Source organism: Pimephales promelas, chromosome 20, assembly GCF_988280905.1.
Source record: "Pimephales promelas chromosome 20, fPimPro1.hap1.1, whole genome shotgun sequence".
NCBI lineage: Eukaryota > Metazoa > Chordata > Actinopteri > Cypriniformes > Leuciscidae > Pimephales > Pimephales promelas.
In genome coordinates, this window is record NC_142788.1 from 24,971,820 (window position 1) to 24,996,293 (window position 24,474).

General features: G+C 36.9%; 2 protein-coding genes across 6 annotated transcripts; both read right to left on the reverse strand.

Moving 5' to 3' along the window:
* Positions 1–99: 99 nt before the first annotated feature.
* Positions 100–11,469, reverse strand: tfcp2 (transcription factor CP2). 3 transcript variants are annotated; one of them, XM_039652438.2, is made up of 17 exons: positions 11,171–11,468; positions 10,608–10,823; positions 9,734–9,885; positions 9,162–9,238; positions 8,843–8,948; positions 8,562–8,668; positions 7,963–8,115; positions 7,716–7,826; positions 6,904–6,992; positions 6,597–6,645; positions 4,930–4,971; positions 4,558–4,651; positions 4,209–4,299; positions 3,151–3,257; positions 2,622–2,764; positions 1,486–1,537; positions 100–1,402 (listed from the first exon to the last, which is right to left on the reverse strand). In XM_039652438.2, exons 2-17 carry the CDS (start codon positions 10,727–10,729, stop codon positions 1,365–1,367), a joined length of 1,533 nt encoding a protein of 510 aa, XP_039508372.1. In that variant the 5' UTR covers positions 10,730–10,823; positions 11,171–11,468; the 3' UTR covers positions 100–1,364. The 3 variants fall into 3 exon arrangements, with proteins under 3 accessions (XP_039508372.1, XP_039508373.1, XP_039508374.1); XM_039652439.2 differs by lacking the exon at positions 4,930–4,971; XM_039652440.2 differs by lacking the exons at positions 100–1,402; positions 1,486–1,537 and having other exon boundaries at positions 2,694–2,808; positions 11,171–11,469.
* A 2,132-nt stretch (positions 11,470–13,601) lies between these two features.
* On the reverse strand, positions 13,602–24,474 carry pou6f1 (POU class 6 homeobox 1). 3 transcript variants are annotated; one of them, XM_039652965.2, is made up of 12 exons: positions 24,151–24,474; positions 22,576–22,706; positions 22,232–22,276; positions 19,664–19,847; positions 18,728–18,843; positions 18,191–18,416; positions 17,742–17,962; positions 17,408–17,536; positions 17,072–17,308; positions 16,223–16,358; positions 15,828–15,996; positions 13,602–14,253 (listed from the first exon to the last, which is right to left on the reverse strand). In XM_039652965.2, the coding sequence occupies exons 2-12, from the start codon at positions 22,627–22,629 to the stop codon at positions 13,908–13,910; spliced, it is 1,863 nt and encodes a 620-aa protein (XP_039508899.1). In that variant the 5' UTR covers positions 22,630–22,706; positions 24,151–24,474; the 3' UTR covers positions 13,602–13,907. The 3 variants fall into 3 exon arrangements, with proteins under 3 accessions (XP_039508899.1, XP_039508901.1, XP_088980706.1); XM_039652967.2 differs by lacking the exon at positions 22,232–22,276 and having other exon boundaries at positions 24,151–24,411; XM_089124580.1 differs by lacking the exon at positions 24,151–24,474 and having other exon boundaries at positions 22,232–22,311; positions 22,576–22,707.

A 24,474-nucleotide genomic window follows, 5' to 3' on the forward strand; every position in this document is an offset into this window, starting at 1 on the left:
TAGCAGTGGTTTTAGCCATAGAGTCTCTATTCTGTTAAGCATTTTGTGATAAAAAAAAAATAAATAAATAAATAATGGGAGGATACAAAACCAAACCGCTTGATTCAAGGTAATTTTAATCATTGCAATGACATGGTAAAGGGTCACAGACAATACCTCGCATCTTTTTACCATCTTGGTCTGGCTTGCGTATAGCACTAACCATGGCTACCTTTTGTCATGCAGTGCAATATTTCTCCCCTTTACCCCACCTGCAAGATTAGTAAATCAGTGGTCATATCCAAAAGGAAACAAAAAGAAAGTAAAACATGAGCTCTCTTTTTATACTGTAAAATAATTCTCTGGCCAGTTGGAAATTTGTAAAAAACTATTCTAATATATGTAACAAGGACGAAGAAACAAAAGTGGAGAGGGGTGCTAAGCACAATGTTAAAAAAAATAAAATAAGACATGTATATATATAATGCCCACTGCTGCCGTTCATCTCGTGTCTGTAAAATAACGTGCATATGCAGCATCAACTGAAGAATCGTCAGGGATCAAAGCTACAGAACCTAATATCATGCCCAACAGTCATAAAGAGTCACCTGAACAACCGTTTTAAAAAAATAATAATCAACAATTAACTTGAGGGACATCAGAGATTTGTGCAGCACTGCTTCAGTCAATTTAAGGTAGGGTGGCATTATCGATCGAATTTCATTCTGCGATCATGTCAAGATCATACGCTAAACCACTTTTCCACAGGTGACAGTACTGGCGACAACGTTCATCATAAATGGATGCAATTTCATAAGCGTCCTTGGGAATCTCAGTCTCCGTCTATGACATAACTTTGCATTTTTACAGTGTTGTTTATAAAACGTGTATCCATTGAGACGTGGACTGCACTTCACATGGAGTTCTAGCATATGCGGCTAAAATACTCATAGAATGACATCCAGGCAGTCAACACCAAATAACACTGTATTTAACGCCAGCCATTCTCTGTTTGATCCGGTACGACCTTAGTACATACTTACAATAGACGAAACCTATTTTTTCTGCCTTTAAAAAAAGCAACAAAACAAACTGATGCAAAGACAGGTAATAAAATAGAAATTCTATGATATGTTCTTTGCGAAATTTCATTTTTTGTAAATGGGAAGAGGTTGAAAAAGGCAGCACGCACACCATAGACAACAACAGTGAGGGTTTCAAAATGAGTCAGGTGCCTTTTTTTCCTTTTCCCATGATCGTCTCCATTACTATTCCAAGCAAAGCGATCTTCAGTAAGGTCCAGAAAGTGTGCAGGGAATGGGCTGTGGGCTGAATCTTAAGAAAAACATAAGGGGACACTTCGCTCCCCCCTTTATCCTTTGTTTTCACTTCAAAATGATGTGATAGCCATCGTTTGTTTCAGCTGAAAATTAAATTGACAGAGTGAAAGTTATAAAACGGAGGTTACCTGGAAACAAAGATATCTTGGTTTTGGCTTGCTCATACCTTTCATTGTGTCCAGGACAAAACACATCTCATCTTGAAAGTTCTGAATCATCTGTTTGAATGAGAACAAAGATTAGGTCAGAAAAAGAGAGGATAAGAAATCTTGTGTAATTAAAGTTGCAATGAAACTGAAGTAGTGAAATATCTTTTTTTCCATATTGGACGTAAATCTGAGTGTAACGGATTATAGGAAAAGAAATAAAGTTTGATTCTATGCAACGGTTGTTGATTGATTGAGTAGTGGGCGTGGCACTCAAAAATGAATGTAGGCTTGCAGTCATTTGAAGAAGGGAGAGAGAGAGAAGTCTGTTGTTTTCACCTCCGAGATTGACATTTTGATTAAACATTATGAGCTCAAAAAAAGCAACATGGATAGATGAATGTTCGTAACGAGATAACATGCCTTTACAAAATAGTGAATTTTCGTTTTGTGCCAATTTTAAACTCTTCAAAACAGACCACATTTACTTTAAAACACCATCTTAGTCTTATTGTGCACGTTACAACAATGTTGAACTGGTTTTCATTTTTTAACCCACCATGCCTTCTTATTTTTCAATCCCATCATCCAAACTCCAGGCTCAATTCTGGTATGCGATAACCACTTTTTTAATTAATAATACAATTTAAATAAATTCCTGGATCCTTTTCTTGTTCAATTCTGAATAGAACTTGGAAATATGTCACATTAAGGCAGTGAAGCGGGTTGCAGTACATACTAGAGCTTTTGGCACTAACCTTAGTGTGTTTGGTCAGTATGAACAATTTTGCAAATTTGGGTGCATACGGTACATGAGCACTGCAGTGTGGTACACAATTGGTCTTATTTGTGGAAATGAACTGCTATCGATGATGGATTGATGACTGCAAGCACAGCAGCAGATTCGCAAGCTCTGCAATAATGGCCTTTGGCAAGCAGCTCTTGCAATGCATCTTCAGACCAAACAATCAAAACAAAGCGTGAAAACAGCTTTAAGCTTGCCCTCTATTAAGTAGCAATAGGGTTAATGTCAACAGAGAAGTGATCAATGCCATGCTTCTAAAAGGAAGGGGATGTTTCTATATTGAGGGCAGGTTGGTGCAAGGAAAACTAAACAAAAATGAAGAAAAGAAAGCCTGTAGAGGCACCTTCATACCTCATCACTGACTAACACATGGATACCAGTGGGTCCCTGCTTGAAGATCTGACTGATCTGGCGTGGAGAGATGCTGAAGAGCTGAGCCAACTTCTCTGTCAGTTCCACAGCTGTTAACTCCTCCAAATAGATAGCATGATACACTAAGATGGGGGTAAAGAAACATGAGACCCTAATCAACAAATCGCTGCATAGAGAAAAAAAGAAAAGCAAACACATTCAAATAAGATAGGATAACGAGCTAACAAAAATATGGAACATTTAAAAACACCTGACAACATGAAATAAATACTGACCCTATATATTTTCTCTGGTTATTTGACTTCATTTACTATGTCCCAAATCATATTGCGCTTAAGTGGACATTATTCTAAAGTAAAAAAGCATTGCCGCCTCTAAAAAGATTTCTATTTATTGACATAATCAGTGACCATGCATGCAGGCAAGGAAAAAAATATTACCTAACATTTCATTCCAACAATAACTTGACTAAATGTTAATTAAATTATCTATTTGATGTCAAACTCACCGAAAAAAGTGTTACTAGTCCCGTCTCCATTCTCATGTTTCTGATGCTGTTCACGGCCCTGTTGGGACTCCTGGCACACATAGATGGTGAGCCGTGGACGGACTACCCTATACAAGAAAATATACATACACGGTTAATATATACTTGTTGGTTCATAATAATATGTAAATATTAACACCCCAGGAAAAAGCAAAACATGGAAACTGAACGCAGAAATAGAGTACTGTTCAAATGTTTGTAGTACTTAAAAAAACACACACAAAAAAACAGAAAGAGATTAATGTTTTGATTCCAAAAATATAAAATAAAAATTTATTTAAAAAGTGACAGTAAAGACTTTTACATTGTTACAGGAAAAGTTCTAGTTCTAATGAATGCTTTCTGGTCAAAGAATCCAGAAAAAATATTAAGCATTTATTTTCAACAAAATAAAAATGTACTATATTGTAGTTCAATAATGTTTTTTTTATTCATATTTTATATTTTTTGAGGATTTCATGGTATCAAATGATATTTATGTAGTAGATATAATCAATTTTTTTTTATCTGTTAACAACTTTCTGAGCATAGACCTGAAAATGAAATTTCCAATTTAAACTGTCATAAATATTGAATGTTTTGGAGCACAGACTAAAGATTGGTCTCTTTTTAAAGAAGACACTTGGCACATTATTGCTTAAGTGAAAAAGAAAAGAAAAAAGTGAACTTAAAGTTATTAAAGTTTAAGTTTGTTTAAAAAAAAATGTACAAAAATACTATTTTACATTTTTATATGAAATAAATATTTTCCCTAGATAAAATTCCTTTCCCACGATAGGAGTACAAATGTAACTTTTTTCCCAGGACCATTTAACTTTTTTGAATCATGTCAATGATTTTGTGTATAGCAAGTGTCAAAATCTTCACCAAGTTTCATACAATTCTGACAAAGTAAAAAACATAAAATGTTTTAGTCAAAAATGACCAAAGAACACCAGAGGGTTGAATAAATGCAGCCTTGTTGACCAAAAGAGTGTAGTGTACATATAGATATACACAGATAACAAACAGACACTTACCGCCCTTTGAGTGCATTAAATAGTCGAATGCCATCAGCAGGCCCACAGATCTGGATGACATCCTCTCGGGTCAGTTTTAGCAGATCGGCACCTGAGGGATGTCAAAGGAGAGTTGACACATTCACACTATGATTTTTCATACTACACTAAAGGTAATATGGAAGAAAGCGGCATATTGCATTTTCTGAACACATTATGATGAGAGAATGAGATTGGAGAGCATGTGTTATCTGAATGAGAGTGATGTAAAGACCGGTGTGGCACTGTATGGTTGCTGAGTGAGCAAAGCCTGATGTGAGAGCTGTATGGAATGTGATGCACACTTATGTAAGCCCGATCGTCCCTTTACCCGAGAAGTTTGAGAAGAGACGGCAGAATGGCGAAAAACGGTTTCTATGGAGCCACTGCTGTGCTTCCTGTGGCGTTGCCGTGGGCAACAGATTCTGTTTGTTCGGGGGCAAAGAGAAAGGACAAAATAGGCCTTAGCACACCGACCATAATCTGATCATAATTAGTCTGTTTTTCCATTGAACATCTCTCCACTGAAGTCAGACACACCCCCTTAAACTGTCTGGCCTTAGTTGAACCCACTTCAAATGTTCTTCTATACGAGTTCATCAACAGATTTAGTAACTTAAAATCCTAGTTTATACACAACCATGGTTTCCCTTTGGCAAATAAACATTTCAACATATTCATATAAGCAAATAAATTCAAGTACCTGATTGCTTTCACTGTCTCTTGTAAGTAGGTGGCACGACAACTGTAAGGCAGAACGGTCTCTCAGTTTTAAAATCTCAGATTTGTCTGGAGTGTTATCATCTTGTTATGAGGAACTATGTGTTGATGACTAACGGGGCTTATATGTTACGAACGAAACAAAAAAACAATGGGCTAAAACCTCACATAACATCAGCCTATAAACAAATGCAAAAATTATGTAATGGAGTCATTTTAAATGTCTATTAGTTACAACAATCAAATCAAACCAATCAATTATTGATTGTACAGATCAACCTGTACAAGTACATTTACATCCAATTTGGTGCCTATATATATATATACACACACTACTGTTCAAAAATCTGGGTTAGGCAAGATTTTTTTTTAAAAGAAGCCTCTTATTTTCACCAAGAATGCATTTATTTAATCAAAAATACAGTAGACGTTATAATAATTTCTATATTAATATATTTATAAAATTATTTAGTATTTATTCCTGTAATGTAAAGCTGAATTTTCAGCATTCAGCTCCAGTCTTCAATGTCCCATGATCCTTCAGAAATCATTCTAATATGCTGATTTGCTGCTCAAGAAACATTTCTTATTATGATCAATGTTGAAAACACTTATGCTGCTTAAATATTTTGTGGAAACCACAATACTTTTTTGTCAAGATTCTTTGATGAAAAGAAAGATATACAAATCCTTCGTAACATTATGAATGTATTTACCGGCACTTTTGATCAATGTAATGCATCCTTGCTGAATAAATGTATTAATTTCTTAAAAAAATTGAAAATCTTACCCTAAGTAAGATCTTAACCTAAGCCCAAGCCAAACAGCAGTGTATATGTATATATATATATATATATCAAGATATAGATTTGGGCTGGGCAATATGACATGTATATATATACTGTCCAACGGTTAAATAATGTCATGTCATGTCATGGTTCATAAAGCCATGTAAATATAAAATTTCCAGCAGAAAAACTAGATTTTGGTCATGCTGCCCACTCCTATGCTGTATTATATACTTATAAAAAAATATTAAAAAAAAAAAAAAGCTACAAAGGCCAATACATCCTATGAAATGTGCTAATGAACATGCAAAAGAAACACACACAAAAAAAAGCATTATGCAGGGCTGATAATAGCAGCTGCAATAATATGAATAAAAACAAAGGGTTTTTGAGGCACTATTGCAGTTCTCCTGACATTATTAAAATGTACATGGAAGCATGGAGCATGCCACACACACACACACACACACACACACACACACACACACACACACACACACACACACACTATACTGAAGATAAGCTATTGATCATTCTATTCCCAAAACAGCTCAACTACTTGACTAGTAAAGATAGTATGATCAGTTATGAATTAATGCTTGTTCAATCATAATATATCATTCAAATGAGAGCATGTAGTATGCAGAAATGTAAGAGAAGAAACAAACAAGAGAACACTGGGATGAATCAATCAAAGACTAAGTCTCAGTCAAAGTGCTACACAGTTTGCCTACCATATCTCAATGAACATATGTAGACAGAATGTCACTAGAAACGTTTAATGAATGTTACATTGTGCTATTGAGAGCAGTGGATCTCACATATGAGAGAAGATGGGTGAAGAGAACAGATACACACTCACATCTGCAAGCTGTACGACAGGCTCTGGCTGGTGATTGGGTGAACCATTTCTGCAAGACAAAAACATAAGCCATTAGATGGCCACACATTAAAGTAAATCAATGCATGTTATTACAATGAAGACTTGGCCTTTTAACAATATATAATAAATTGTTATTTTTTAAAAAATCCAGTCTCCTTTTTTGCTCAATATGTCCTATTATTACTGAAGTAAAATGGTTTATAAGCAATGCATTTTCTATGCAAGTTGTCTAAATTGACCAAGGAATATTTATAAAGCTCAGAAAATGACAATCAATGTTTCCTACCCTTCATTCACAGAGAAACTGTTGTGGGAGCTATTGAACCCTGGTGATGGGGAGTTGTTGACATATGTAGCCTCGGGCCATGGAGAGCACTGGATATACACACAAAAAAACAATATCATGAAAATATTGAATGAAGAAAGGCATGAATGAAATGGGTATAAAGATGTAAAATGAACATATTAATAACATGTGGACATTTTTTCTTTGGATACATTTGCAGTTATTGCAATAGTCAGCACATCACAAAATGTAAAAAAACACTGCAATGATATTGTATTGTGGGGGTCTTTGGTGATTCCCACGCCCCTTCAGAACTGCCTTAATTCTTCGTGGCAAAGATTCGACAAGTTGCTGGAAACATTTCTCAGAGATTTTGGCCCATATTAACATGATAGAATCACGTAGTTGCTACAGATTAGTACCAAATAAAATTGGTACACCCAAAATGGGGTGGTGAGGGTGCAGTGGATAAGACACATGCGAGAGACCCGGGTTCGAATCCACTGTGAGACACCAATGTGTCCCTGAGCAAGACTCTTAACCCCTAGTTGCTCCAGAGGCCTGCGACCTCTGACATATATAGCAATTGCAAGTCGCTTTGGATAAATGTGTCAGCTAAATGAATAGATGTAAAATTGCTGGTGAGTGTATTAATTTATCTCTAGCTATTAAGAGGCAAATTCAGTAATTAATTTCATTAATACATATTATAATTAAACAATTATTATAATAATATCACATTAAAAAGACGATTTTTTATTTTATTTAAATATTCATGAAAACCCATGCTGTCCATGGCAGCAGATACTCACCTCAGTGAGAATTGTGGTTTCATATGAAGGCTGGTATTTCTCCTTTTCCTGCGGTGCTCGTTTCTCCATTTTTTCTCGGTCTGTTTTCTGCTTTCTGTCAGCACCTTTAGGCTAAACACAAAAAATACCAAGTATTTGCATTGATTTTTTTTCAGGAAGATCCTGTTTCGGTTGTAAGGTTACTCAAAAAAGATGCAGCACTGGTGTCAAATTGTAGCATTGTTTATCAGCGCAGGCCTCAGCCCACCTTAAAAACTTTGATTTGGCAGCTGGCGGAGTGCTGGTGCTCAGTGTACTCCCCAGCCTCGTTCTCCTTGAAAGTGTCGATTTGAACACGGAACGGCACTCCCTTCTCTCCTCCATGCTTACGCATGGTGAACTCTGTGCTGATACAATGGACCTAAACAAGCAGGAAAATAATGATGAGTAACAGTGACTAATATTGAAAAAACATATTTGAAAAGTGTCCACAGCATACAATTAAAGTCAATGGGATGCAGTGTTGCTTTGGACCATACAAACTTCCATTGTACGTTTATAAACTGCTGACAAGTTCCTCAAAATATCTACTTTTGTGTTCCACAGAAAGAAAGAAAGTCATGCAGGTTTGGAATGTCATGAGGGTGAGTAAATTATGACAGAATTTGTGAACCATCCCTTTAAGATGGTTAAAGTTCATCCTAATAAGGAAGTCTAAGCTATATTGGTTAAAGTACATAGATTGTGTATGGATGGCTAAATAAAATAAAAAAGACACAGATCAAACCTCATCTTTGGATTTTTAAGGCTCCACTGACAGTGTCTGGGAGAGTTGTTCTTGAGGTCAGCAAAAGCAGTCTATGATACCTGAATAAACACAGAGGTCCTTTTCGAGGGGTCCCAGAGGAACTCCACAGTGTTGAGCTGTGTAGGGTTTGCCCTGGGATCGACCACCCCTACCGACATTGGGATATCTGTGGATTTCAGTGCAAGCATGTTATTAATGTATAATAAAATCCTACATATCCACAACACTGATATTGGTACTTGAGTGACAATTACTCACAATCTGTTTATTATTATCTTACTTGGAAGTGGTTATAATCTTATCTTTCACTCTCTGTGAAGTCATCGGTTACAGTATTTACCTAAATCAAGGATTCTGTCTCCCGGTCTATTCCAGCGCCAGCCCTCTAGCTGCTGGTGTTCAGTGTACTGAAGCCGGCGGTCGTGAAACACGACGCGGATAATACTCTGCAGGGAGTAACCACACGAAAAACAACAGTTGAGATCAACCACAAGAAACATATGATTCATTAGGTCATCTTCTGATTTAATACAGAGATTAACCTGAACACTTAAAGGATTTTCAACAGCTAATGAGATCCAGCCTTGATGCGAGTATAATCCTGTATGTGGGAAGCATGAATTATGGGGGATAAGAAAGAACAGACAGCAAATCCTCACCTTTACCATTTTCCCATTTATCTCAGGAAGCTCTCCAATTTTCCGATTGTCCAGCATTCGAATCTCATAAGACTGCCCTGCAGCCGGTGGGAAAAAGTTTATAGCAATATCAGTAAAACCAGTTTACATCTCTTGTTACTCTGCTTTTTATGCTTCCCTCTATACAATAAAGAATTGAACAGTTTATGGTAACATAGTATCATAATTTAAGGTTGGAAGCTCTTACATATAACAACTAAATAATTTGACTTAAACAGAACAGTTTAATCAAAGATTAATCAATTCTGTAACAAATGTATTATTCACTGTTATTTAATGCTTTAACTAACATTAACTAATTGACCTTACTGTACAGTGTTACAAAAAAAAAATCTTACTGGCCCCAAATTTTTTCAACAGTATGTATTTTCCAAGTCTCCAGAGAAACTAGCTCTTTAATCTTTTAATTTGTATGTTTTTAGACTACTTTTAGAATTTTATAAGTTCTGTGTATTGACAACCTAAAGCTATTTCAAACATATCAGAATTGAAGGAAATGTCTGACATTCTTCAGCAAATGTTGCTGAACAGACCTTGATTGAGGTAGGTGAGTGTCTCATCATGTAGCTTGACAGCAGGAGAGGTGGCGGCACACAGTACGTACTGGAAGGGAAGGATCTTATTGTCGCTTTCTGGAGGTAAATTTGACTCCTCCTGCTTAAAGATAGGGAGAGCTAGCACATCACTAAAAAACAAGAAAGAGAAAGGGGGGGAAAAATAACAAATTTATAGATTTGGACATTTCAGACAAGCCCAAGAAGCACATTTCTAATGCTATTCAAACATCTAAGAGATGACACAGATGGCAGAGCAGGACTGGAACATGTGGTTTATAGCAGACAGGTATTTCGTTACCTGGAGACCAGATCATGAGGCTAGATGGTGAATTTTTCTACCTCTCAACAGGGCAATCTATTTTACTTTAACCATTTAAATCAAAGAACCATTTTACTTTAACCATAGAACCAAAATTATACTTTTATTTTACATGTGATTTGTCAGTTTGTCACAGTCTCCATGGTAAAAAAACAACAACTGAATCCCCAAATGTGGGATAAAACACCTCATCAAAGCATACACACGATAACCTCGCCACAAATAGACCTGTAGTTTTCTAAATGGTTCATTTTCTGCACTTAAGTCATGTAAGAGAACACAAGATATTTATAGACCTTTACAGAAGGTCAGACGCATTCATCATGACATTTTAAACAGCCCGGAGTGACGCGAACAGAGAAGTTGTTGGCAAGTAAAATAGATTAAACAACACTCCTAAATAAGATAAAACACATAGCAGAATATACAGTATATAAAGAGCTTCAATTCAACAAAAATTACATTTATCAAACCATACAGGTCTCAGGAGGACACACCAGAAACAATCTAAGCATCCCTAAACAAACTCACCTCATGCTGTATGCACCAGCTCCAAGTTCTTGCCCTATCCCTGACAGACTGGCATCAAAGTCCTGGACCAGACCAGACTCAATCACCTCATCGGCCAGAGGTAGTTTTAGAGCCCAAGCCATGACTTTAGACCTCCAATTCAAGTGAACTAAGGAACAAATGAATCACAGTCCTGACAGTCTCCCTTTGGGTTTAGGGATGATCACAGACGCCTGTCTAAAGAAACAGAGGGGGAAATGGATTACGTGGGTGATGTAAGTTATTATATGGATAAAAAAAAACATCATTCTGAAAGGAAAAATAAGTTGTTTTCAAGTTCAAGAATAATCTTTAAGTATTATTTATTATAACTAGATCAAATGTAACGCTTAAGACAGAACCTTGCAACACAAATCCCCAAAATGACTAACGTTAAATTCAGAAGTAACGTTAAGTTACTAACACATGAAGAACACATATTATATTAAACAAGTCAGTTGGCGGGAAAAACGCATCGTATAAACATATCGTAAATAATAAAATGATTGCTGTATCATATATGGCATTGTAAGCGTGTAAATTACCTCTGACAGCAGTCAGATAAAGAATGTAGTAAAGCTCATCGTTTCACGCCATTTTCCCACCCATCGTCCTTCTTTTGGCAAGACAACTTCGATTTGCTCGAAAGAAGACAGATTAATTTCCTTCAACGGTCGCTCTAAAAAGTGACGACGCTGCAAACAATTCGAAGATAATTTATCAGGTTGAGTTGTGTTTGAATAAATGTCTTATGTATAATATAACATGTTTGTTTATCTCTTCTACTCTGTAGAAATTGCCGTAATATCCGCAGTACTCTCCCTCACTAAGGGCTGGAATATCGAACGGCTCAAGAGCATTAGCGGCCTCAATCGCCCTGGAGGCGCATTGCAACATAGTATACATGGCCCTGAAGGAATGAAGGAATCATGAAGGAATATAGTGCAAACACGAAACAAACCATTTAATAAAGTGATATTTAAAAAGTAAGTACAATAGATAAGATAAGACACTTTGTAGTGATAAAACATTAGGCTAGGAACTAGGAAGGAACCCTGAGGACTTTTTTGGTGGACCCTTTTCACCAGAAAAAGTCCACCAAAAGAAAATATCAATAGTTGACTTTATTCATAGCAGCACCATCTTCGATTTGAAATACATTGTGTATTGTACTCTTAAGTGTTTTTATATGGTTACTGACGTGACCAAACACTACAAAATATCTTTAAAAAAATAAAAATAAATAAGTACAGAAAAAACTCCAGACAACATGAGCTGTGGGAAATAATAAGCTTTATAATACAATAATAAGCTGATATGAGCTTTATATACAGATGCCATTGAAAACACAGCCTCGCTTTCACACCTGTCATGGCTCTGCAATGAATAAGGTCTATTAAAAGTATAAACAAAAAAGTACCTAAATGTTTTGGCTCAAAATACAGAAGTTGTTACATCCATCCATCAATCTATAAGAAACAAACCATTCGGAAAGCTTTATACACTTACTATGACTTTAGGAAAGGATAATAAGCATTGATGATATTTTGGTAGAAAATATGGTTACCATCGCAATGGCAATTTTTTTTCATAGTAACAAATAACCATTACCATCCTTTCTATCAATGTTATTTGTAAAATAATTATAATAAATAATGTGTATATGTTCTGAGAAATCATTTCTGAACTTTGCAGTCTGAGTACGAAGAAAACAGTAATGATTGGCAAGATGTCAAAAGGCATTTACCAAGATATGAAACTCAAACAAAACAAATCGGTTTAGCGTTAATTTATTCAAATAACAAGTTAATACCAAACATTACAATTGATACAAAATAAATATAGTTAATGGAGTACCATACCATTGTTTATAATCTGTAAATGCATTTAGGCATAATTTAAAAACGATAAGTTCTGCACAGATTAAAATGCTGAACAGATACTGCCTTTTTACATGTTTAGTCTATGTTTATAGCATTTGTTAAAACATTGTCTAATACCATTCCTTCTTCACAACATTAAAATGTAAATGTATGGTATTGTACCAATCAAGATAAGAATCCATTAGATAAATATTGAAGGTCCATAAGAACAATATAGCTTTATGCTTAGAACAAACATGTGAAACATGTAACAACACACTTCTGTCTGGGCTGTTTTACTAATGGGCTGTAGTACAAATGAGAGCACAATTCAAATTCAGTAATGATGAATTGCATTTGTGATAGTAATATCTTGTAACTTTTTTTTGATAGCTCGATCAACAATAAAAAAATAAAATAAAATAAAAACTTCCAGTTGTTTAGTACCTATAAGTGCCACATATAGGTATAGATGAAAGTTTGTCTTCTTCAATATCATTTCCTAATATTAAGATTTGCCTTCTGGTTATGACAAAAGCAGTAAAATCCATAGGACATGTTCTAATAAATCAGTCATTGTAATCTTTTATACAGTTGGTTTTCTATTTAAAACAGTTGAAATCATACAATTCTCTGGCATATGAAATTACAATGATCGCTGAAATGGAAAAAATTGAATGTAGACGCATAAATGCAGGGCATGCTTTCTGATTCAGAGAACTATGATTGTCCACTTGACTGAACCACATCTACAGTATTTAAGCACAAAGACAGGGTAATCACTGTACTCATGAAAACTGAAATAAAGACCTGAATACGCCCTCTTAGATGGACTTTTTGGAAGGTTTAAGATAACCAAAAAACAATTATCTGTCTCAGGCATTGTACAAATCACACAGCTTACAGCAAAACTCCATGAACACATGAATAATAATAAAATATCAGTCAAATTATTAAATAGCCTCTTAAATGTACTATATGAAAGCCATAGCTGGAATTGCTACAGCCAAAAACAATTTTAAGGGTCAAAAATATTGTTAGTTTCTGAAAAAGAAAAAGAAAAAACTAAATGAAAGCATATTTCGCAAGCTTTCTATTTCGTATTAATGAAGTGCTTATTTTTAAAAACAGCAACGACTGGATCTTGTAGCTTCGTCCATATTTTAAATAGTTCAAAAGCCATTTAGCACTGAAAAGTGTGATGGCATGGCAAAAGGTCACTCTGCATGCAGTATAACGGAAAACAAAAAAACAACAGAAAGAGTATGTTTGATACTATTCTAAGACCGCACACAATTCGAGTGCCGCTGGCTTCATCGCAACAGCAAATCAGTTATTTCAGTCATTTTGCAACTAGCACCAATGCATCATCAACGTCCAAAAAGTTCTTCTGTTGCTCTTTAAGAGATACGTCATTGTCCTACTGGGCCTGAAACACGTTGATCTTGCTTGTATTTTTAAGAGTCTGTCGACGGTTGCAAAACCAGACCCGAACCACCTCTCGGTCGTAATTCAGCTCCTTTGCGATCTCTGTAATCTCTTGGCCAGTCGGAAGGGAGTTTTTCTCAAAGTAAGTGTTGAGGACCTCAATGGCCTGCGGCGTGAAGCTCGTTCTCCGTTTGCGCTTCTTGGAGGGTTCTCCGCCCACAAACTCCATTAAGTTCTGCTGACCTTTCTGATTCCAGAGCTCGGCCTCGGCCAGCCAGCGCTCCAGCACAGGCTTCAGCTTCTGGGCACTTTTAGGAGTGATGTCAAGCTTCTCAAATCTGTAAACAAGAGGCAATGTGTCAACACACAAGATACTGGAGTGAAAAGTGAATCTTTCCGGCACTTATTTTTGATTACAGACTTTATATAGCATGTAAAAAGTAGGGCTGTCAAACGATTAATATATAATATATATAATAATATATGTGGGTGCACTGTGTATAATTATTTTGTGTATATATAAATACACACACATGCATGTATATTTACGGAAAATAATATTATTTATATATAAAATATTTAAATTTATATATAATATAAATCTATTTACAGTATATACATGAAAATATTTCTTAAATATATACAAGCATGTGTGTGCATTTATATATATAAAATAATTATACACAATGCACCCACATATATTATGTAAACACAAACTTTTATTTTGGATGCGATTAATCGCGATTAATCATTTGACAGCCCTAGTAAAAAGTCATTTATATAAATGAAACTTTACAAAATAATTGTATATAACGAAATGAGATAAACAATTACATAGCTTAAAGTTGACTGCAAAACATTATATAATTATATACAGTGTAAATATAAAGAAGAACCCAGTATGTCACCGTTTTCCCCCTCTTTTGTTATGGCAGTATTTGTGATGCGATCTGGGAAAACCCGTCGGATGTCGCGGTGGTAAGTTTTCAGTAAAGTCTACATATAGATTGAATGTTAGTTTTTTGTCAAAATTGGGTTTTTATTAAATTATTATTCTATAACATTTTGTTTATCATCTCTGAATATATCTTGGGAAAATTCACTAGTTTAGTGCTGAAAAATAGCGATTTATAATGTCCAGCTGAAAAGACTGCATTTCTCTTTAAGAACACGCAGGCGAAGCAGAGGGGCAAAAAACAATATCTCCCGTTTAGCTCTCCTTCTCTTAACACTCCAAAGACAGTTTCGCCTATCAAAATAAACTACATAACAGAATAAAGTCCAGTCCTGGGTGAACTACAACATCCCACAAGTTTTTATTTATTTATTTTTATCCAGCATTATCGTGTTGTGTGTTGCGGAGCACAAGAGAACAACAGAGTTTGAAGCTACTCGCTTAAAAGATCTTGCTCGCCTCTCAATCGTCCAATTTCAAAACGGAAAATTTTCAATTTTCAAATTTAATTTTTTTTATTTTTTCACAGGTTGAATTTTGAGTTTGTAAGATTTCGAATGATACCTAATCTATGATGATTACTAAAATATGTGACATTAAAAAAAAAGACAATTAATAAAAAGGAGCGCCAGTCGTTCCGCTAGCAGGATGTGACCGTTAATAAAACGTTTTTTCTCGAAATTCCATTTCTGAAAATCATAGCGATCAGCCGACTTCAGATAACCATAACTTTTGTTACAGACAAACGATAAAAGAAATAAAAACAGATTAGGAAAGGGCTTGAACTCAGCTTTAATATGGTCTCAAAACATGTAATCTGTCCAATTTCACCATGTGGTGGGTTTTCCCAGATCGCATCACATTTATCCAACAAACAGATCAGGAGTGGTTCAATCATTTCTGTGCCGACCTCTAAGACACGTAAAGAAACAAAGAGAAGATATAAAAGAGAATAACCTGCAGATGGCTGACTGACTGTAGGCAGGACCCTCTGTAGCAGTGAGAGCCTGGCCAACTTGAGTCTGTGTCAAGCCCAGAGAGAGCCGTCGAATCTTAAAATTCTTGGCAAACTCCCGAATCTCCTCCAGATTAATGGCCTCTTCTTCATTCACAGCAGACTGTGGCTCTAACGAAAACAAAAATTGAATTAGGGCTTTTGAATGCTGTCCAGATCATAAACAACATGAGTAATTTACCCATGAGTCACTGAAACATCATTTTTCAAAACTGAAATCTGATCTAAACAACCTTAAAAAATTGCTCCTATTCAAGTATGTGACTGAAGAAGGTTGTCAATGCAATATTGCAAACATAAACGATAAAAATATACTACCAGTAAAATATAAACCTACTGCTGACAAGCTGCCCCACGGTAGGCACGTCTCCACAGGCGACGGCACCAGTAGAGGTGAGGGATGTGACTGATTTTACCACTTGTGGCTGGGGAGCAATGATGACTTTAGATGGGGCCACTTTTCCAATAGGACCCTAGAGAATAAATTACAGCCAATCAACAAATATGACAATCATTTTACAAACATTTCATATGATCAACAGCAAATGTGCAAAACTGCAAAATGTGCAAGGAAATTTCTAAGGTATTCTGAGTTCATTGCTATTAATTTGTAGGGTGCTCTGGGTGGAAGGCATTGCTAAATGGATGCTAGGGCATTAAGCTCATTGGAAAAGCGTGCCTGTGGTGAAAGTTCTGGAAAAAGATATTATGTTGCTTCTTGCTTGTTATGAGACACTAAAAGCGTGTACAGTTCTCTCTATTGCATATGAAAACAAACTAAACCTAATCGATATTGCTAATAAAATCAAACTTGAGTTAAAAACGCATTTGCTGATGCAACCATGCAAGTCTAAAAGTGCCTCAAGGGACTCATGTCTGAGAGTTTACAAATCATGCGATAAAGTAAAAAGTATTTTGAGCTCATAGTATTGTCTTTATTAATATATAATTTGCTCTTGTATTCTTAATTTTTGTGAACCAGATTAAAAGTTTTTGGTGCTTTAAGTTTGACGTTTTCCAATGAGCCTTGGCATGCAAGGGAATCACTATTCTGAGTGGTTTCCTACTCATCCAATTAAATAAATAAAAATACTAATGCTAGTACAAAAATGGCATACATACTACACAAAATGTTTATTATCATTTATAGACCAATAAAATGCCATAGTGGCTGGCACTATAGTACCTGCGTGGTGGTTTTGGTAAGTGTCAAGGGCACAGTGGATTTGGGGAGGACGGAGGCTGCGGACTGGGCAACCGCTGTTGGACTGTTCCCTATCGTAGCAATGATCTGGCCCTGGGAGTTCAAAATCAGCTGCGGGGACATGGTCTGGACCTGCAGGCCTTGAGCGGGTAACGCGGAGGCTGCCGCAGCTCCAGCCAGTGATGCAGGGTTGACCAGCAGAGGAAGTGTTCCAATCACCTAAAACACAGGTTTTCATAGTCTAATGAGACTGGTAAAAATGTTCATTGTGTAAAAGTATACTGTGAATTATACTGAGAATTTAAATGTAGGACTAACCTGGCCCTGTGCGTTGGTAATGAGTTGACTTGTGAGTCCTGCCACATTTGACATGGCGCTGGTGAAGATGGGAGTTGTAGTAAGAGAGCTGATGAACTGAGGCTGAGCTCCCAGAGAGGCTGCGCTAATCTAGGGGAAAAAAAACAACAAAAAAACCTGCCGATTATAAAAAAATGTATCACAAATATTTTTTAGTAATTGAAGGCTAAAAAAAAAATTCTAAATGCAGAATCGAATCGCAAAGAATTTTAGAATCGTCTTGAATCGAATCGTTCTAAATTTGCAAAAATCGTTCTTGACTCGAATAGAATACCCAAAGTATTTCCCTACTCACAATAGCAGGGTTGATGGACAGGCCTGCAGTCTGAAGTGTTGCGACAGAGACACTAGGCTCTGACACCTTCTGCACGACAGATGCGGTGGCGGTGGTGGCTGGCGTGGTCTGCGCTGGCTGCAGGGCCGCTTGCATGGACTGCAGTGCAGACACCTGGGGGTGCAGGACCGCCTGCGCAGGTGCCTGCAGCTGCGTCTGGACAGAGTTCAACATAGTAGCAGCTGGAAAAAGAAAACAGGCTGTTGTAACAATCAAAACTATTCAAAAAGAAGAGTTTGTTTGCTCAGTAAAACACCTTGTACCATTAAAATTGTCATTATTCTGGTCTGGACAAAAACACCATTTCATATAAACACAATATCGTGCGTTGTAAACAATCTCATCCCAAAAGAATGTAAATATGGACTTTTTCTATGATGCTTTGCACGTGATGAGTATACAAAATATACCTTGCAGTCCAGCAAACGGCAGCTTGAGCAGTCCTCCGGCAGGGCTGACAGCCGTGAGACCAGGGATGGTGGCGACAGTGGCGGTGGGTAAGGTGAGCACTGCCAGACCACCCTGACCACCCACAGACCCAGCCATACTTAAAGGAATGAGCAAAGGCTGACCCAGAGAACCTTGCTGGGCAAACATGCCCGTCATCAGAGAGGCCAAGCCATCCTGAGTCAGGACCTGGCAGGGTAATGGCAAACAGATTGAATTATTCTCAGGATTTTCACATTTTTTGACAATCAATTTTTTGAAAAATCAGTTGTGTTTATTGAAATAAATGATGGAAAAAACTTAAATGAGGAAAAACTTATCTAAAAACAACTTAAAAGAAAATTGGAATTGTTGCCTTGCCTCAGATAACTTGGAAATCATTAAAATAGTTAAAAATGTCATGATCTGAACATCCACGAGTCAGAAATGATCAAGGGCTTGGAGCAAAACTGACATAGAAAGTGGCCCCCGGTATTTTAAACGGCAAAAATATCCTTCACCTGTGGGCAGGCCTGGACAGTGATGGGTATGCTGGTCTGCGGCTGGGCCTGAGACAAACTGATGGGGGCTGTGGAGACCACGGTCTGGACTGCAGGTGCTGAGACCTCCACAGACACTACATGCAAACATATCAGTCAGATTTGCTGAAATCTTTCATTTTAGAATGATTTTCCATGCATAGGAAACATAATGAATGGTGGTGACTTTTTCAAACCATTCAATTATAACTCTTAGGGCCTCTAAGCTCACACAATTTACTTATGAACACAACCGGAGAAAACATAAAAGCATGCTCTGACAGCAGAGCATGACCACATTGAACTTGGTGAGTATGTGTGTTAGATCAGGAATGGTGAAAGAACATTGTGCTTGGTACGTTTTTCATCTTCAAACTAAACTTGGGCCTCCAGCTATAGTTTAAATCCCGTCTGGCTAGCGCGCTTCCCATTATGTTAACCAATTAAGTCGGCAGGTGGAGAGTAGGCAGCCTTTTGTGGCTGTTTAAATGCATTCGACCACATGAACGTTTATACTACGAAAGCAATCCATTACAATGCGTTTTCGTCTACCTCCGGAAGTGGTCAAAAGTGTCAAGCTCAAAACATCTTAGACCCATTTTACACTATTATTTAGCATCATCACATCCACTTGTGATCAGATCCACCAGAAAGCATCTTAATAGGCGTAAACAGGGCCAAATTAGTGCCGCTCTTATAGATTGCGTTGGTCTTTCTGGAAATTATCCGGCAGTAGATCATGCGCAGAACTTTCCACTCCCATCTGTTCCTTTTTGGAATTGCTCTCTCACACTAATTTGCCCTGTTAAGTAAATCTGGCCCTATACGCTTCTTTGATGGTGGTGGCTTTGGATTACCTTGTTGCTGTGATACCAAACTAATGTGACTATTTATATCAGTCAATTTTATCAGCCTCACCAGCTGTAGTCGTGCTTGTGGTTACTGGACTGTCCAACGGACCCTCCTCGGCTGCATCCAGGGTCTGACTAGCGCCCTCCTCGCCTCCTGACTCCAACTTCCCATCAGCCCCTGAGGAAGACAAGGCTGTATCCACTTCCACCTCCAACACACGGATGGTCTCCTGACCTGACATGACAATGACCTGGAGGAAGGGGTTTAACAGGTTATAAATGCTCTCCTTTAAGGGGTAATGGGGGCAGTGGTGACGATGAAAATGCGCCATGGTCTGTTATGGATGAGTTTACACCTGTGTGTGTGTATTCTGAGCTCACAGACATTTTTTTTTTAAAAATACTGACAAGGTTTGCTGAGCAAAAGAGCATAGAGCTGGGCGATATATTGAATATTGAAGGTTCAAAATAGCCCCACACTAACACGGTAACATAATGATGGTCCCTGCATGCAAAACAAAGCATTGAAAACTTTGTAAGTGTACAGACCGTTTAATAAGATACTTTATGAAGACAGATCACTTCGTGTATACAGACAGGAGCCATCTTTGGAAAACAATCTCGACAAGTCAATCCACGAACGTCGTGCTGAGTGAGCTGAACTGTATGAAATTCAGCGAACTTCTGAACTGTATGAACGGCATTCGGGGATCAACTTTTCGAGACTATTTTCTAAGATGTCTCCTGCCTGTATGCACGAAGTGGACTGTCTTTATAAAATATCTTCTTATTAAACGGTCTGTACACTTACAAAGTTCTCAATGCTTCGTTTTGCATGTATGGAGCCTCATTATGTTACTGTGTTAGTCTGGGGCTATTTTGAGCCTTGTTAGTGGTATAAACTAGCGATTTCTTTTTACTTAGTAAATGCCCCCAGCACTAGCATTATATGCTAAACAGTTTTTAGAGATAAAACTCTTTACATTCGATTATCATGAAAACAAATCTCAGAGAACGGTTGACTAGGTATTGATGTTTTATTAGACCACAGGTTCATTTTGCGCCGGAGTTCTCCTTTAAGTGAATTTCGTTTTGTATAAATTGTCTCTTCATTTTAATCATTGTTTTCATTAAAGCTACACTGTGTGAATTTTACCCCCATCTAGCAGTGAAAAGGTATATGACCATCCAGTCAATATTAGTTTCTGTTCCTCTCAATTCTGATTTCGTTTTAACTCCTACGGTGGCCAATGTAGTCCAAGATTAACATGGCTTCCAGTTCGACCTCGTCCATGAGTGTTAACTCAAACGTAAACGCGAAAGGCGAAGCTTCAATTTACGGGTATGTCCCTCTTTGGCTAATGTACTTTCAAGATGGAGGGGCAACATGGCGACCGACATTAGAACCCCTTACCCGTATGTATTTTCAATGGCATATTATACACTCACGAGAATACTTGATTACTTGAACGAAGTAAATATACATTAATGAGCACATATATTTATGAAAGAACTAAGTGTTTTCAGCTAAGAATAAACTAAAAGAGTTACACAGTGTAGCTTTAACAAATTGACTGGATTAATAAACAAGAAGCAACTATCATTTTTCCTCAAAATGCAGTGTTATATTAGTGCATACATGATTAAATGTCATTATTGGGTTCATTTATTGAATAAAGGCATATAAAACGTAATTTGTGTACAATATCGCCCATCCCTAATTCATATGCATTTAAAAGCTATACAAGAAGCTCAATAGCTTGAAGAAAAAAGCTAATTAGGAAAGAAAGCAGCAGAGGATGTTTTAATATGTTAACAGGTGCCCATGAAACACGTGAACTCTAATGTCAACGCGAGCCTTTAAAATCCAAGTGAATTCTGCAGTCTTTGACTACTGTTTAAAAGTTTGGAGGCAGTACATTGTTTATTTGAAGGAAATTAAAAAAAAAAACTGAACTGACGGTTACCTCACGTCAACCAAAAAATCTGCGCTAACACACCACTAAGACTAGGCGACTGTCAACTAGCACATGTGTGAAATAACTGTCTATATATGCAGGTATCAATAGTCTATATTCATCATTCAAAAAGGGAAACCGAAACAAGGACTGCAGATATACAAACTGTAAACAAAGCAGAGCTTTCTTAACATTTTGAATATTAATCATGCTAATAATTTTCTTCATTCCAGGTGGCTGATTGTAACACAATAACACAGCACATAGTAATGCTGAGGTAAGACGACGTAAAATTATAACAGAATTCAATCAGTCAATCAATCAGTGCTCTCTCTCACACTGATTGTGCGGCAACGATGTCCAAATAGAGACAAAACTGGGACGGCCGACTGACGGCTTGAGCCTTAAGAGACTTCTCTGGAAAAATTCCCGACTCCAAACTTTTAAACAGTAGTGTATTATAACATAAAAGAGCATGAAGACATTTTCAAGCTTTTGCTCAGCTTAATTATTTTGGCAAGTTTGATCAAGCATTTTATTAAGAACATTTGACGATCATGTTTCAGTCGACTTGAGATCAGAGAAACATCACAGGAGCAAACGCATGGAGGGAAGCTCAGCTCAGCTCAGGACAGTGCCACGCAGAGAGCAGTGCAGAGGCAGGAGAGGGTGCGTACCTGGTCGTCTTGTGCTGGGAATTTCAAAGTGCAGGAACCTAAAAGCTGAGAAAACACTTCTGCGGTCAGACAGTGAATGACTAAAGAGAACAGAGATGCCAAGCACACATTAGGACAAACAACCAACAAAGACAACAGTGAGATGAGTACAGCAAACGGGCAAGAGCATCTACCCAAAAACTAGCATTGCAATGCTTTGTGCAAATGCCTCACAACCAGAAGAGAATTGCTTGTGCTGTGAACGTAGACTGAACACTCACACGCATGGGGCTTAAGGCATGGACATGTGATGAAATGTTAAGGTACATCTGTGTTTTGGTAACACTCATGTAAGAAACGAATACCTGTTCATTGACTGTGAGAGGCGCATTGTTTTCAGGGAGATCCTCAGTTTCCATGATGACGTCTAAGTTCTGAGGAGATCAATGATTCTGCATAGTGGTTGAAGGGGATGTTACCAGCTCCGCGGTCGCAGCTGGAGACAAAAATACTAGTCACTAAGGATGCTTGACAGCACTAGATGCAGACTGTCAAAATGACATAGCAATTGACCCCATTTACCTTCTTAATACACATTCCTGGTCTTATTGCGAATGATTCATCATGTTATTCCAAAATGTAATAACTTGCTAGGTCACCAAAACAAATTTCCTTTTCATCAAACCTCCCCTACAACCACTTTTTACGATTCAAGGAATTTCTGGATAAAATCAAGTCCTGTCCCACATTTTTTTGGCCACTAAACACACAAATTCAATCAGAAATACTTCACATTATGGAAGAAATTATGTGTTTTAAAAGAACAAAAATGTGACTTTGTACAACTAAATCTGACAAATATCACATTTCAATCAGAAATACTTTACATTATAAATAAAGAACATTTGGATTTTAAATATTAAGTTATAGAGGTACAAAACATGTGACTTAGTACAACTAAATCTGAAATATCACATTTCAATCACAATATGGAAGAAAAATGTTAAGCTATAATACTAATCTAATACAATGTATGAATATAATACTTTTTAAATGTATTACAATGGGGCTGTTTATTTTTAGTTGTCTCAAAACTACTAGGTTTGCAATATATGAATACATAGGTTATATATATTTTAAGTTTAAAATATTATGGTGACCATTAGCACACCCTACAAAAAATCACTTTGGTAAAGTTTCAGCTATAATACCATAGCTTCTATATAGTTATTATTAATAAGTTGATTAGCCATCAAAATGACACTTCATTGTTTCAATTACATGACATATTATGAATGTTAAAGTAATCACAATAAGTATAGCAACTATTTTGGCGGGAACTACGATTACCATGGTAAAACTTTACACGGCATTGACCAGATAATCATGACGTAGTCATGTGAGTAACGTCACGTCTATGACGCGCGCTCTCAAGGTTGTCAACTTAAAAAAAATTTAAACCAAGGTACCTCATAGTAAAATGTAACAGTAAAAATAAATAAATAACATTATTTCAATGAACAAAACACGACTGAGCATGTTCCAATGCCATCACTGTGCAAGTGCATTGTAAGATTTCTTGCATTATAATTTTACGCATGTAATTATCCTAAAAACAATAGAGCATTATGTAAGTATTGCGCATTTACACATCAAGCAGGCCTGTGTGAGGTACTAGTGCAGCCTTCCCAACACATTCACAACGCAATAATAAAACTCTCCCTATGGGACACACACTTCATCTACTGATCACACTCCTCACATGCCAATATGCCATGACTCAGGACGGCATTTGAAGTATTTCCTTTCTCTTTATCATAAATATATAAATTATGCTAATTAAGACCATTGCATATTAACCAAAAACTCATTTCGAAACCGCGACTTGGTATAGCGTTGTGCGAAAATACGTGCAAGCTGTGATCAAATTCACGACTTACCCGCTGAAAGGTGGGATATTTCCTTTATTTCTCCTCCTTCGGCAAGCTTTGCCACAGTTTCTTTTAAATATGCATAATTAAAAATTCATCTCACAGCTCCCGACGCGCGCTACGAATGCACACAAAAGAGCTATTTGCATTGATAAGGAGGCTCGGGAAAACGCTGCTCCTCTTTTTAACTAAATATTTAATGACGTCTTTGCGTTAACTGTGGTGCCGGTGAAGCAAGTGCACCTTAATAGCCAAGGTAACCCCTTATCTGCAGAAAAGTGGCTAAAAATTAACACAAATTTGCTCTTTTGCACTACGTCATGAACATAATTT

What these genes read in the sequence shown, in the direction of transcription:
- tfcp2 (XM_039652438.2), bottom strand. Translation starts at nt 10,729, where the DNA reads ATGGCTTGGGCTCTAAAACTACCTCTGGCCGATGAGGTGATTGAGTCT. An exon ending in TAAATGGGAAAATGGTAAAG is followed by an intron (nt 8,949 to 9,161) that starts GTGAGGATTTGC and finishes TACTCCCTGCAG; the next exon opens with AGTATTATCCGCGTCGTGTT. An exon ending in TTTAATGCACTCAAAGGGCG is followed by an intron (nt 3,258 to 4,208) that starts GTAAGTGTCTGT and finishes TTTCTTGTATAG; the next exon opens with GGTAGTCCGTCCACGGCTCA.
- pou6f1 (XM_039652965.2), bottom strand. Translation starts at nt 22,629, where the DNA reads ATGGAAACTGAGGATCTCCCTGAAAACAATGCGCCTCTCACAGTCAAT. An exon ending in TTACCAACGCACAGGGCCAG is followed by an intron (nt 17,309 to 17,407) that starts GTTAGTCCTACA and finishes CCTGTGTTTTAG; the next exon opens with GTGATTGGAACACTTCCTCT. An exon ending in CGTGGGGCAGCTTGTCAGCA is followed by an intron (nt 15,997 to 16,222) that starts GTAGGTTTATAT and finishes TGTTTTCGTTAG; the next exon opens with AGCCACAGTCTGCTGTGAAT.